Genomic DNA, 12,684 nt, shown 5'->3' with positions numbered 1-12,684 from the left:
ATTTTCATTTTGTTCTCACCGCTTAACGCACAGAAAATAGTGTCTTGAGCTGATCTTAAAGGGAATGGCAGCGGGTACTCTGATTGGATTGATTAAAGTAACACCCAAACACACCCATGACTAATTCAGGGTCGTTTTACCGCATAGCACCTTGGTGTAGTGCGCAGATTACCGCATCCATAATAGCAAAATGGCATTGATCACGCCTCCGCGTCTTAAATCAAGTAATAAGACCATGTCTCACCTTAGAAGTCCTTAATAGAGCCCTAGGGGACCAAATCCTCCGGGTTGCATCTCTGGCTTGGCAGAGCGGCCTTAAGACCACAATTCCACCCATTGTCAGCCTTCTGATTGGTTCCTGACCGACCAACCAGCAGGCTCCTTCCGCATAGCAGCAGTTGTTTATGCTGGGTTTTCTAAACATGAGAAAAATATCCAGTTTTCTTTTTTTAAACATGGTTTAAAAGGGTTTAAGTATCTTTCTCAGTGACACTTAGACACATAGATTGGGCAAGCCTAGGGACCCGATGACCTTCCAATTCCCAGGTGGCCTCTCTACCCACTCAGCTACGGCATCAAGACACATCCACCATGTCATCAAACTCCCAAATTGCTGTAGGGGCTGCACTGCACTGCTAAATATGATGAATGTATATTTAAGAGGGCTTCGTAACGGGATACATACAGCATAAATAACCCTGTATGTGTGTAAACTGAAACATAACAAATCTTTTTTTCTCTCTTCTCCAGTGGTTGACCGACAGGGCTGTGACCCACACACTCGCTTTGTCGTGCCACCGCGGACTGTCCACTGGGTGGCGCTGCTCCAGCGGGGAAACTGCACCTTTAAGGAGAAGATACTAAAGGCAGCGGCCTACAATGCCTCCGCTGTCCTCATCTACAACAACTCCACCACGGATACTCCACCAACAGTCCGAATGGGCCATGACGGTTAGTGGGAGATGTGTGTAGATATTGTACTGCCTCTATGCTGCCACTAGTGGCAGACAATTGCTTCTGCAAAAGAAGTGTTTTTCATTTTAGAAAACAAGAAATGTATTGCGTGAATTTTCATGAATCCGACGTTGGTCTTTTCTGAGGAATTGAAAAACACTAAATGTTGCAGAAAAGTTTAATTCTTGAGATCCATTGTTCTGAAAAGAAAACCCCATAGCAGTCACGGCTTGTGAACTTCTTGAAATGCTCAAGATTCCTTTTTCCTTGAGTTTTTCTTTGCAGCTTTGTAATGTGGCGGCTGGCTGCCTATAGGCATCACTTTAAGCAAAAGAAAAATCCCAGTGAAACACACACACACACACACACACACACACACACACACACACACACACACACACACACACACACACACACACACACACACACACACACACACACACACACACACACACACACACACACATACACACACACACACACACACACACACTGTTATTTAACTGTTTAACTGATAGTATTAATCGGTAAAACAAATTATTGTCTGTTAATGATTAAAAGTTTATGAACTTCCGTAGTTTTGTGCAAGGGTCATGAAATTCACTCATCATTAAAAAATGACCACATCAGCTTTATGAAGTGAATTGCAAAACACCAAAAGTTAGTTATGCTATGTGGTTAATTTGCAAGCAGATCGTAACTAAACATTCATAAGGCTAGTAGATGGTTGTGTGGTGCTTATAAGATGGTGGACATGCATTGTGATACAGTACATGGAGGTATTTGTAGGAGATGCAGATGAAGACAGAAGCCAGTGTGTCGTAAAGGTGAGAGCTGTGTGACTTTGTAGTGTAGAGGAGTTATTTCTGTGTGAAGGACATCATTTTATGCATACCTGGCCCTCAGCCACCAAACACTAGCACAGCAATACGGCAAAGGGTAGCCTGACATAACCCTGCAATACACATGGGATATGTGAGAGACACACACGCACATGCACACACACACACACACACACACGCACGCACACGCACACACACACAGAGAGAGACAAGTCAGACATGCACAGATTTGCATTTTCAGGCATTTAGTGGACACCATTATCAGAGTTGTTTTAGTGTCATGATCAAGGACTCTTCAATAGGACTTGTGGCTGGTGATGGTAAAACATTGTGCAGCCCTCACCTACAAACCCAAACACACTCACACAATGTTATCACCTTCTCCGTTTTGTTGTTCTTAAGCAACACGTTATTTAAGAACATTAAGAACCATTAACTTTTGTGTTTGTTCCGTCATTCATCAACTAACACCAAGTGCATGACTCACTCGCTGTGTGACTGAATGATTGGCTGGAAGGCCAGCTGTGGCTGGCAGGCTTACAAGAGGACAAAACATCCTCTGGTGTGAAGAAAGCCACATCAGGCTACAGTGTTAAATGAAAAGTGGTTGTATGCATGATATTTATACTCGTGTGCTTGGTGATTTTTAGTCTAGAAGTCTGTGTAGTTTTGGGATGAGAGAGAGAGAGAGACAGAGAGAGAAAAGACACAAAAAGGACAGAGTGAAGCAGTAAACGTTAATGAGATCCACAGAGAGGGGGGCTAGCTGCACAGCATTGGCCAAGGCAGAAGTCAGACATCCAACCAATGAGAGGACTGGAAAGGAGGAGTGTGAAAAGGGAAGGTAGGCAGAAAGGACGAAGGGGGGGGTGGACTGAGGAATTATGAGTCATAACGTGTGGCAGTCGCTATCTGGGTGTGATCGATCAACTTTTATAAATATAGAATATCCATGACTAATTAATAAGGTAATTTTCCTTCATGAGCAGAAGATGGTTCCCTGGAGCCTGGGCCCATACAGTATTGATCTGCCTGAAAAGGAAATATCATCCATTGCGAGACATTAATATATATTTTTTAACGTTTGAGGCACAGTACAGCTTGTATGCATGTGTGCATGTGTCTGCATGCATCTGTGAGGAAGACAATCCAGAGAGCATGCAGGTGCACTGGCAGAAACGCAAGAATGTAACGTGTGTGTGTGTGTGTGTGTGTGTGTGTGTGTGTGTGTGTGTGTGTGTGTGTGTGTGTGTGTGTGTGTGTGTGTGTGTGTGTGTGTGTGTGTGTGTGTGTGTGTGTGTGTGTGTGTGTGTGTGTCTGTGTCTGTGTGTGTGTGTGTGTGTTTATATGAAAATCTTTCAGTGTTTTGAGCCGTTTCTTTTCCTACACTCCAGTTTCAAGACCGCTGAGATGAAACACTCAGTATCCTCTACTTAAAAACTGTGCTGTCATCAAAGGCAGCTGTCTTCAAGGACTCCTCCTCACCCCCCACCCACCCTCCTCTGTGAACAGCATCATCACAGGAACAACAGGGTCATCTTACAAAGTCATTTAATCTACCATACTGTATAGGATAAATCACTTCTAATTAAATGAAAACATCTGCCCACGCCGTGGGATAATTTCACTTAACCTCCAGTGCAGTTTTTTTTTACTTGAAAGTTTAGACTTTAAAAAAATATTTTCTTAAAGCTGCAATCCGTACGTGTTATGTTTTCTCCTGACGGAGCCCTGACGGAGAGAGGTATTTGCAAATGTAACACCCAGGATTTGAACCCAGCTTCTCCTGCATGGGAGACCAAACATCTACCTCCAGAATAAATGCCCCCTTGACCTGTGGAGATATTGTGCTCATGAGCTTCAGGCAGGGCTAATTGTCAGTCACCCAGTGACTGACAATGTCAGTGTTGACATTTCCCAATTGAAGAGTAGGGAGACCACCTTGAGTTATATTGAATTAACCCATTTAGACCTGAGGCCGATTCTACAAATGTCTTCTAAATCCTAACAATTTTCTGAAAAACTGATGTTCCTATAATATCAGTGGTTCTCAAACGTTTTCATGTCAAGGACCCCCAGAAAGATATGCATTTGGCCGCCGACCGCCCCATCTCAAAACATTTTGTTCCAAGGACCCCCAGCAGAAGCGAAGATTTGAGTTAAAAATGTTCGGACCCCTGTTACTCCCCCCAAGGACCCCTGGCTCGGCTAAAATAAAGCTTTATTGATTGATAGATTGATTGAATGAATACTTTATTAACATGCTAATTAACAGTACAGGTAGTACAGTCCAAGGTTATGCTTAAAGGGTAACACAAAAAGCCCCAGGGGCTCGTTTCCACTGCGTTCCCTAGTTTGTACTCAATTCATCAGTAATACATATAATACAGTACAATACAAAATATACTACAAAACACATTGGTATAAAGCTCAGTAGAAAGAAGGGGCGGGGATCAGGGGATTCTACTAACAAAGTGTTCAAGGAGTTGAACTATGTAAAAAAAACTTTTGTATTGCAGCATGTAGTCCTAGTCCTTGTTTAATATTGTGTTATTTTTCTTTTGTTGATCTCTTTTTAATGTAAAGCACATTGATGTCATGAAAGGTGCTTTACAAATAAAGTTTATTATTATTAGGTCTGCTAGGGGCATGCAATGATATTCACCAAGCCACAGAGTGTATTGCCTGCACACACGTATACAGTGCATGCTTGATATCAGGGTTGATCATCGTGCATCTGTTGCCAGTGCGTCAGCAATCCCTGCAGTCACGCGGCCATCCATGCAGCGCTGCTTCCGTGTCTCCGTGGTGACGAGAGCGCCGGGCCATGTGGTGTCACACACAGGTGAAGGTCACCCCTCCGCGGAGACAGAAAGACCTAACAGAAAGGCAACTAGACAGGAAGTCTAGGTAAAGCCTGAGTTAAACTTAGCTGCACGCCGGTATCACGCACCAAAAATAGCACATCTACAAGCTCTCAACATGACGTGCTGCGACACGTTGTGAGCTTGTAGATCAGCTATTTTCGGTGCGCGACACAATGTGCAAACAATCTGACAGAGAGATATGCAGTCTGGTAGGAAGGTGTGCAAGTATGATCCTTGTTTATGACAACTCTTTACTGTCTCTGATAGGACACACATACTGTACATGGACACACACACACACACACACACACACACAAACACAGAAGACATGTTTATGTCCTGTTATCTGTCACAGCCCTTCATGCAGAGTGTTTTAGTGAAATAAAACACAATTCACCAAAGAATCTCCAAGACTATTATTACTATATTATACTGTTATGCTACACTATGTTATATGGCATGCTGATACTGTACTGTACTGTATGTGTCCTTATTGGATATTAACAAAAGTGCCAGGTTATCAAATAAAAAGCTAACATTATTATTATTATTATTAATAACAGTATTAAAAAAGTATATTAAAATATCAGTCCTTCTTTTACCCGCCATCACCCAGAGCAAGCCTTTGGTCTCAGTATCATCACTCTCTGTAGCTTATGTAGGTGATGTCACCTCTCTCACACACACACACACACACACACACACACACACACACACACACACACACACACACACACACACACACAAACTCCCATATGTCTTCCACGCTCCATGGCAGAGTTAATAAGTCAGCCTGCGTCACACCTGCTTGCCTCCTGAGCCAACGGTTCACATGTGTCTCCTGTCTCCTGTTGGCAGCCAGTGTCCGTCGCTGGCCCCCATAAAGCTAATGATTAATGCTAGTTTGCTGCAGCCTTGGCCCATTGCTTTGACTGACTGATCTGACATTGATCTTGGGGCAATAGAGTGACTCATAAAAACAACTGCTTGCGTTATAGCTGTGTGTGTGTGTGTGTGTGTGTGTGTGTGTGTGTGTGTGTGTGTGTGTGTGTGTGTGTGTGTGTGTGTGTGTGTGTGTGTGTGTGTGTGTGTGTGTGTGTGTGTGTGTGTGTGTGTGTGTGTGTGTGTGTGTGTGTGTACCTTAAAAATCTGGTTCTGTTACTTAAGCTGGCAGCAGACTTAAAACAAAGTCGGACCCTTGTCGACTTGCCGAAACCGAACATGTTCTCAGAGCACGAAATGGTTTTATACTCAGTCAATGCAGCTCTGCTTTGAGTGCTGAACATAAGATCCACTTTATACAGTGCTGGAACGGTAATGTTGACACCTGGATCTCTGCTGTTAGTTTACGTCAACCTCCGGCTCTGACATAATTTGGCTCGGAGATTTCACCATTTCTGGTGACAGACACAGTGGACAAAGTGTGTACTATCTCTCTCCATGAATTAATTGCCATCTGGTTGTGTTTGTAGTCCCTCAGAGAGGGATTATAGAGGTTTGTACCTTCTAAACTCCTCGGACAACCTTTATTTAAAACTGTCCATGGTACTTTGCTGGTAGATTGCACCAATGAAAAGCAATATAAATCACAACAAGCAGATTGAATGTCAGACCAACCACACACAATGTTCGCATCGATGCCTCTGCTGTGATGTTCAGCTTATTAGAACATCTTGGAGGTGCAGAACTGCTGAAACAAACTTTGGCAATGCAGTGCTTTTGTTTGTTTTGTTTTTTTAATTTTGGCCTCAATTCTAAACATGTTGTGGCTTCCATTCCAAAGCGGGTGTTTGTGTACTTTGTGGTGCTATCAAAAGCATTCAGATACAGTATATGTTGGTTTTGTTCACGCCTTTGGTCTACATTAGAAAACCACTACTGTAAGTACAGAAATCCACTACTGTAAGTATAGAAATCCATTACTGTAAGTACTACTGTACTGTATGTATTTGGCTGAGGCTGACGACTAGCTCTGCAGGCTGTGGTTAGTTGGGTGAATGTTTGCTGCATTTTGTGAATGTCTGAGAAACATTTGAGTGGAGATGTGGTTGGTAACCACTGTCCATTTGAATTCTCAAGAAGGGTCAGTCAACACCTCGTTCTCGTGCACTTGATTTGTTGTGCAGTGTTGCATTTTTGTTTTGTTTTTTGCAGTTTTATATTGCGCATAATAATCACGTTCTGTATTTCGAACACCGTTTTTTGGGCAAATTAATTGCAATTGCAATTCAATTGAAAACAACGCCCCGGTGTGTAAGGACCTTAAGAAATAACTAGAACAGCATGAACTTTGAACTTAGGCCTGCTATGTATGTCATAAATCCACCAAATCCACAATCACAGGAACAGTTTTACCATCCCACTCCCTGGCCTGTACCATACCAAACTACGTACAATACCATTACATATACCGTATCGTATATATGTACATACTAGAGAGAGAGAGAGACATTTCTTGTAAATACAGGACTGTATGAAAGGATTTTGCATTAAATCTATGATAGTCTTCTCTATCTCCCTATAGTCACTGGAAATCTGCGCTCAAAGCCTGTACTTCTCCGTACATATAAAAAAAATCACACCCAGTGTGAAGTGGGCGGTGTGTGGTCATCACAACATGACTCACTTTAAAAAAGGGATAAATTACTTTTTTTAAAGTCCATACTGCTATTCATAGGGCTGCACATGTGTCACGTGTTTCGCTAGCCAATCACAGTCCTGAATTTGCAAAGTCAGCCAATCACATTACAGTTAGTGGTGATGACACTAGCTGTAATGTGATTGGCTGATATGAAAAAAGTATCGATTTGCATTAACAATGGAAGGGTTAGGGGGTACACAAATTTTTTGGTCGGTGTCCAAAACTCACTTATAGGGGGCGGCTACACCGCCCCAAAAACATAAAAAGTGCTGACCCTGTATCCACGATTGTTAACTCGCCATTCAGAACCTGTGTGCACTGTATTAGTCCCTATTTTTCTATAAATATGTGTTTTAAACCTGTCTGTGGTGGAAGTTCCCTGTATTCCTCAATGGGTGGTAGTGGTGGGGCGCATCAGGTGAAAGCCGGTATTTTACTCGATGTAATCAGGATGTAAAAGAGGAAATAAAACGGCGTTCAGGCACAGACGGGATTAAAACACATATTGAAAAATACGGACTAATACAGTGCACACAGGTTCCGAATGGCGAGTTAACATCCGTGGCTACAGGGTCAGCAGTTTACTGTATATATTGCATTTGTACATGTACAGAGATTTCCAGTGACTATAGGGAGATAGAGACCAAGAAAGATACATTGTAAGCAAATGTCAGACTGTATAAAACACATCTATGATAGTCTTGATCCAAGGCAGGTACAGCTCTGTACTGATACTGCTCTAAAACCACAGTAGGGCTTGGTGCTTCCACCAAAAATTAACAGCAAAAATGACAGCACTCTTGGATTGGGTTTGAGAGTACAGGTCCAGCATGATAATGTATACAATAGAATAGCCAATAACCAGATCTGCACCATGCCCTTGTTGTTGTCCTCCCTCTGTACCCATCCACTCTCATTCATGTGGCCCCAGCTGGCAAAACCGCTGAGTCAGCCTGTCCTGGGGGCTGAAGGACTGAAGGGCAACTCGCGTTGGGCTTCCCGAGGGATGCAGAGCAATAATCCTAACGCTTAATTTACACTCGACCAAGATGATGCATTTTCAACAGAATAAGGGTAATGCATCATCTTCATCAAGCCCTTACACAGCTTCTAGATGCTATGTCTGTTGCTTACTTGTTACATTACTTACATTGTAGCATGTCCTTCTCTTATAGCACTCCAATTCCTAGACCCTGATGGGGTTTGACACATCTTCCTTGCACTTACTCTGACAAGATCATGTGCTAAATGCCTAAATTGTAAATTGAAAGGCTTTAAGAAAAGGGGAAAGAGCGGTATCTCTGCTGCTGTTGACCTGATCAGTGATTTATTTTTTACAGATCGCATTCTTCTCTCTTGCTTTATTGCATTTTTTTGTTGGTTTGATTGGGATATCTTATCTATCTCCACATCTGAGTCCAAGGCAATATTCAATGAATCAACAGCCGACATGTGTAGAACTCAACACAAATCTCGACCATCTCGAGCAATCTTAGTTCGCCTGATGCTCCCTCTCTTTTGACATGGGGAATTTGATTTTGTGAATTTTTTTAACACTGCGTCATCAATCAAAAAATTAGTCCATAAAACCCCATTAAAAAAAATGTGAGCATTAAAGTCAAACATAAAATGCTGTAAGGGTCCACCAGTGCGCACCAGGAGTGCTATTGTTATACGAATGCTCTTATCAAGTACAATCTGGCGGGTTGTCAGTGTCTGTACACAGTACACAGCGTGGCACACCTGAACTATTCGGCATGTTGTGCAGGTGCTTTGGGACTGAAACAAATGATGTAAAGGATGGGCAAAGGAGCCTTCATTTTGTCAGCTAACCATCAGCACCATTAATAGCGGGGACAAGTAGCCCAGGGTCTATTCTGTTGGTAATAATAACTACTACTGACACAGATGTTTATGCTACGCAGAGACCCAGAGACACAAATACTGTTGTAGACTTATGAGTAGTACATCATAGATATATACATTACAGACATACCACCCTAACATACACCCATACAGAGGGAGAAAGTGCCCCATGCTAAAGTGTTTAGAGAGTCAGTGATATGTTACTGCAGTAATATGACTATATGAGACATATGAAGCAGAAACTAGCCAGTTGACCTTTCTCCTCCACCACCTCAAGTTAGGGCCTACTATCACTACCCTGTGTGAAACTCCCAGTAGGCCAAGGAAGATCTGCCACCCCAAATATTTCAAACCCGGCCTGACAGTGACTTCTCTGGTTAAGCCATGCATTCATTAATCTGTTCACTCAAATCACATTAATACATGATGTCTGTATGTATTGTGTTTACACCCATGTGAAAGTATTACAGTTATGGATCTAGAAATAGGAAGTATTTTGGTGTAAGCCACTGTATGTCTTGACATTGGATCACATGATGCTTCTCCTTGCATGTTCTCTGGGTCACAACAGAGAAACTTGGAATTATTGTACAGTGGCGTTGGTACATTTCCTGTTGAGACAGGCAGCTTGGAGCATGCTGATAGATGTCAGACATTCTCAGCATGGCTCAGCCATTAGAATATAGCCCCAGGTGGAGAACAGTGTTCATGTTGACTGAACAGAAACATTATCTTGAGTTCAGAATTCATTATCACAAAATAAATAGAATCTTGTGTGTCAGTGTTGTCATTTGTTAACCAGAGACTAAAGCCACCTACTGCACCATACCTTAAATTACTATTGTAGTTTTCTTTCCAGAAAGGTAGCTGTATTTAGATAGATACAGTAGATAGACAGATAGATCCATCCATCCATCCATCTATCCATCTATCTATCTATCTATCTATCTATCCAACCATCAAGGGAATTGTCACTCTGCTCCAATTCAACCCTTTAATATTTAGCAGCCGTAGCTGAGCGGGTAGAGAGGCCGTCTGGTAATCAGAAGGTCACCGGTTCGCCTCCCAGCCCACCCATGTCTTATGTGTTAAAGTGTCCCTGAGCCATCATAACCACCTGGGAAGCCATCAGCTGGGTGAAGCCAAAACTGAATTTCCCCTGCAGGATTAACAAAGGTCTCCCTCTGTCTCCTCCCCTTCAAATAAATGCCAAGTTACAAATGCCACTCATTTTCCTCTAGCTGAGAAATAATTTCAGAGGTCATAGATATCATGGAAATTACATCTCACTGATGTCTGTATTTTAATCATCAACTGGTTCCTGTCCAGTTCAGAATCAAAATGTGGCATGAATCCAGTTTTGGAGATATTCTCCATTTCTATGTTCTGCCTTTTGTATGTATTGTAGCATCTACCTGTTGAAATGTACATCTGAATCACTGTAGGCCTATTTACAGTACTGTGCCTTTCTCCAAAGGTGTAGTAAATGTTACAACAAAATCACTGTGCTCAACTGTATTTACTGAGTCTTTCTCCAAAGCTTTAGTCATTTTCACAACAAAATCACTGTATGCACTGTGCCCTTCCCCAAAGATTTAGTCATTGTCACAACTAAATCCTGTGCTCGTTCTCTTTCTCCTTCCAGGTACTGGCAACACAGTTGCTGTGATGATAACAGAAACATATGGGAAGGAAATCTTGGCCCACCTGGACCATAACCTTACAGTGCTGGTCAGTGTGGTGGTGGGTCAACGTGGGCCGACCAAGAACAACAACCGTGGCTCACTGGTCTTCGTGTCCATCTCTTTCATCGTCCTGATGATTATTTCGTCAGCCTGGCTCATCTTCTACTTCATCCAAAAGATCCGCTACACCAGTGCACGTGACCGCAGCCAGGTACCATGCAAACAAATACAACCGGGGAAAAGATTGTTAATGTAGCCAGGTAACAGCAGGGTGTTTGGTTCATTGGTTAATTGCAAGGTTTTGAGGCAATATCTTTTTTTTTATTATCTAGTAGTAGAAGGACTAGGCCTACTCAGCGACCACGGAAGGTGGGAACGATGTAAATTGACGCCCGGGTCATCTGCGACACACGACAAGTATGAAGTCGATCGTTTGGATAGTGCCAGAGTTATGCCCGGGACAAACAGACACAGACACAGGTTTCGTGAATTTACAGATAGATAGATAATGCCAGCATGCTAACCTAGCCATATGCATGTTGACATTAAGTGAATAGCATTGCATTAATGAGACAAACAGACTATGGAATATGCCTGATACAATATTTTATAGGATTGTGCCATATTGTTTACAGCTGGTATTCTTAGGTCTGTGAGACGTGGGCATGCTTCATATCCATGTAAGACAATATAGGTGGTCTTTCCTGCTCACCAGTCTCTGCTTAGCCATTCTACTATGCAAGCGCCGTTTTCTAAACAGATTCTACTATGCAGGCAATGCATATTTTTGCTTCAAAACCAATACAATGGAAAATGGAAGTCAATGATATTATAACGTTTGTATACAGCCAATGGATACCACACTAGCTAACACAACTATACAAGTTAATATAACAATCTATCACAATCTCATAACTAGTTAACACAGCCAGCTAATATACACCTAATCAAAACCTCAAGAGCATGTGGAATAACTGCACACACAGTATATGTTTGCAACATCAATAACCTACTGTCCTTGACTTGTGGTCAAGGATTGGCAGATCTAATTCAGTGGGATTTGTGCTCAATGCTGATGTAATGGTACAAGTGGTGGGACTTGTGGATTGATTCATTATGCCTGTCTGACCTTATAAGGTGTTGCTGGACCTTACAGTTCCTTGGAATACAGTTACAATGTTCTGCACAGAGTTGCAATGACTGTAATACAGTTACAATTGCTCAGTGCAATACATATTGGCCATCCTACTGTCTATTTGTGGTACAACATCACCAGCCTGGTTAGTCAAGTGAAGGGAGTTTGAGAGAGGTTTCCCTGCAAATGGAAGGCTATTATGTAGCAGTCTACAGCAACACTGCAACAAGCTGACTATGATATCTTTAGTACCTGTACCTCTGTTGTACAACTACAAAGTGTTTGTATGTGCTTGTGTGTGAGTACAAAGTTACGTACGTGTGTGTGTGTGTGTGTGTGTGTGTGTGTGTGTGTGTGTGTGTGTGTGTGTGTGTGTGTGTGTGTGTGTGTGTGTGTGTGTGTGTGTGTGTGTGTGTGTGTGTGTGTGTGTGTGTGTGTGTGTGTGTGTGTGTTATTTTAAGAATAGCCAATAGCTACACTAGCGGCAGCAAAGTGAAATATTAGTTAGTGAATGGCAAGTACAGGAAATGACATGTGTCATACATCACACAGCACAAATACAGACACTACGTGCATGTACATTCAAGGTCGAGTTATCAGTCCGGTTTGTCAAATAATGGCACCTGCAAAAACAACGGCAAATAACAGCGTGGGTGGTTATTATTAATAGAATTAATTTGACAAATCTTACCTA

General features: G+C 42.3%; 1 protein-coding gene across 5 annotated transcripts in view; it reads left to right on the top strand.

Moving 5' to 3' along the window:
• rnf130 (ring finger protein 130) overlaps positions 1-12,684 on the top strand; it is a 53,434-nt gene that overhangs the window by 17,787 nt on the left and 22,963 nt on the right. For all 5 annotated transcript variants that reach the window (XM_084041974.1, XM_084041973.1, XM_084041972.1 and 2 more), the window contains exons 3-4: positions 751-951; positions 10,816-11,066. In XM_084041974.1, the coding sequence (XP_083898100.1) occupies positions 751-951; positions 10,816-11,066 (452 nt within the window). The remainder of the gene's footprint in view (positions 1-750; positions 952-10,815; positions 11,067-12,684) is intronic.

This window comes from Gymnoscopelus microlampas (genome assembly GCF_963454915.1).
Source record: "Gymnoscopelus microlampas genome assembly, chromosome: 18".
Classification (NCBI taxonomy): domain Eukaryota; kingdom Metazoa; phylum Chordata; class Actinopteri; order Myctophiformes; family Myctophidae; genus Gymnoscopelus; species Gymnoscopelus microlampas.
Note: the sequence above shows the minus strand (reverse complement) of the source record. Positions and strands in the feature narration are given on the sequence as shown.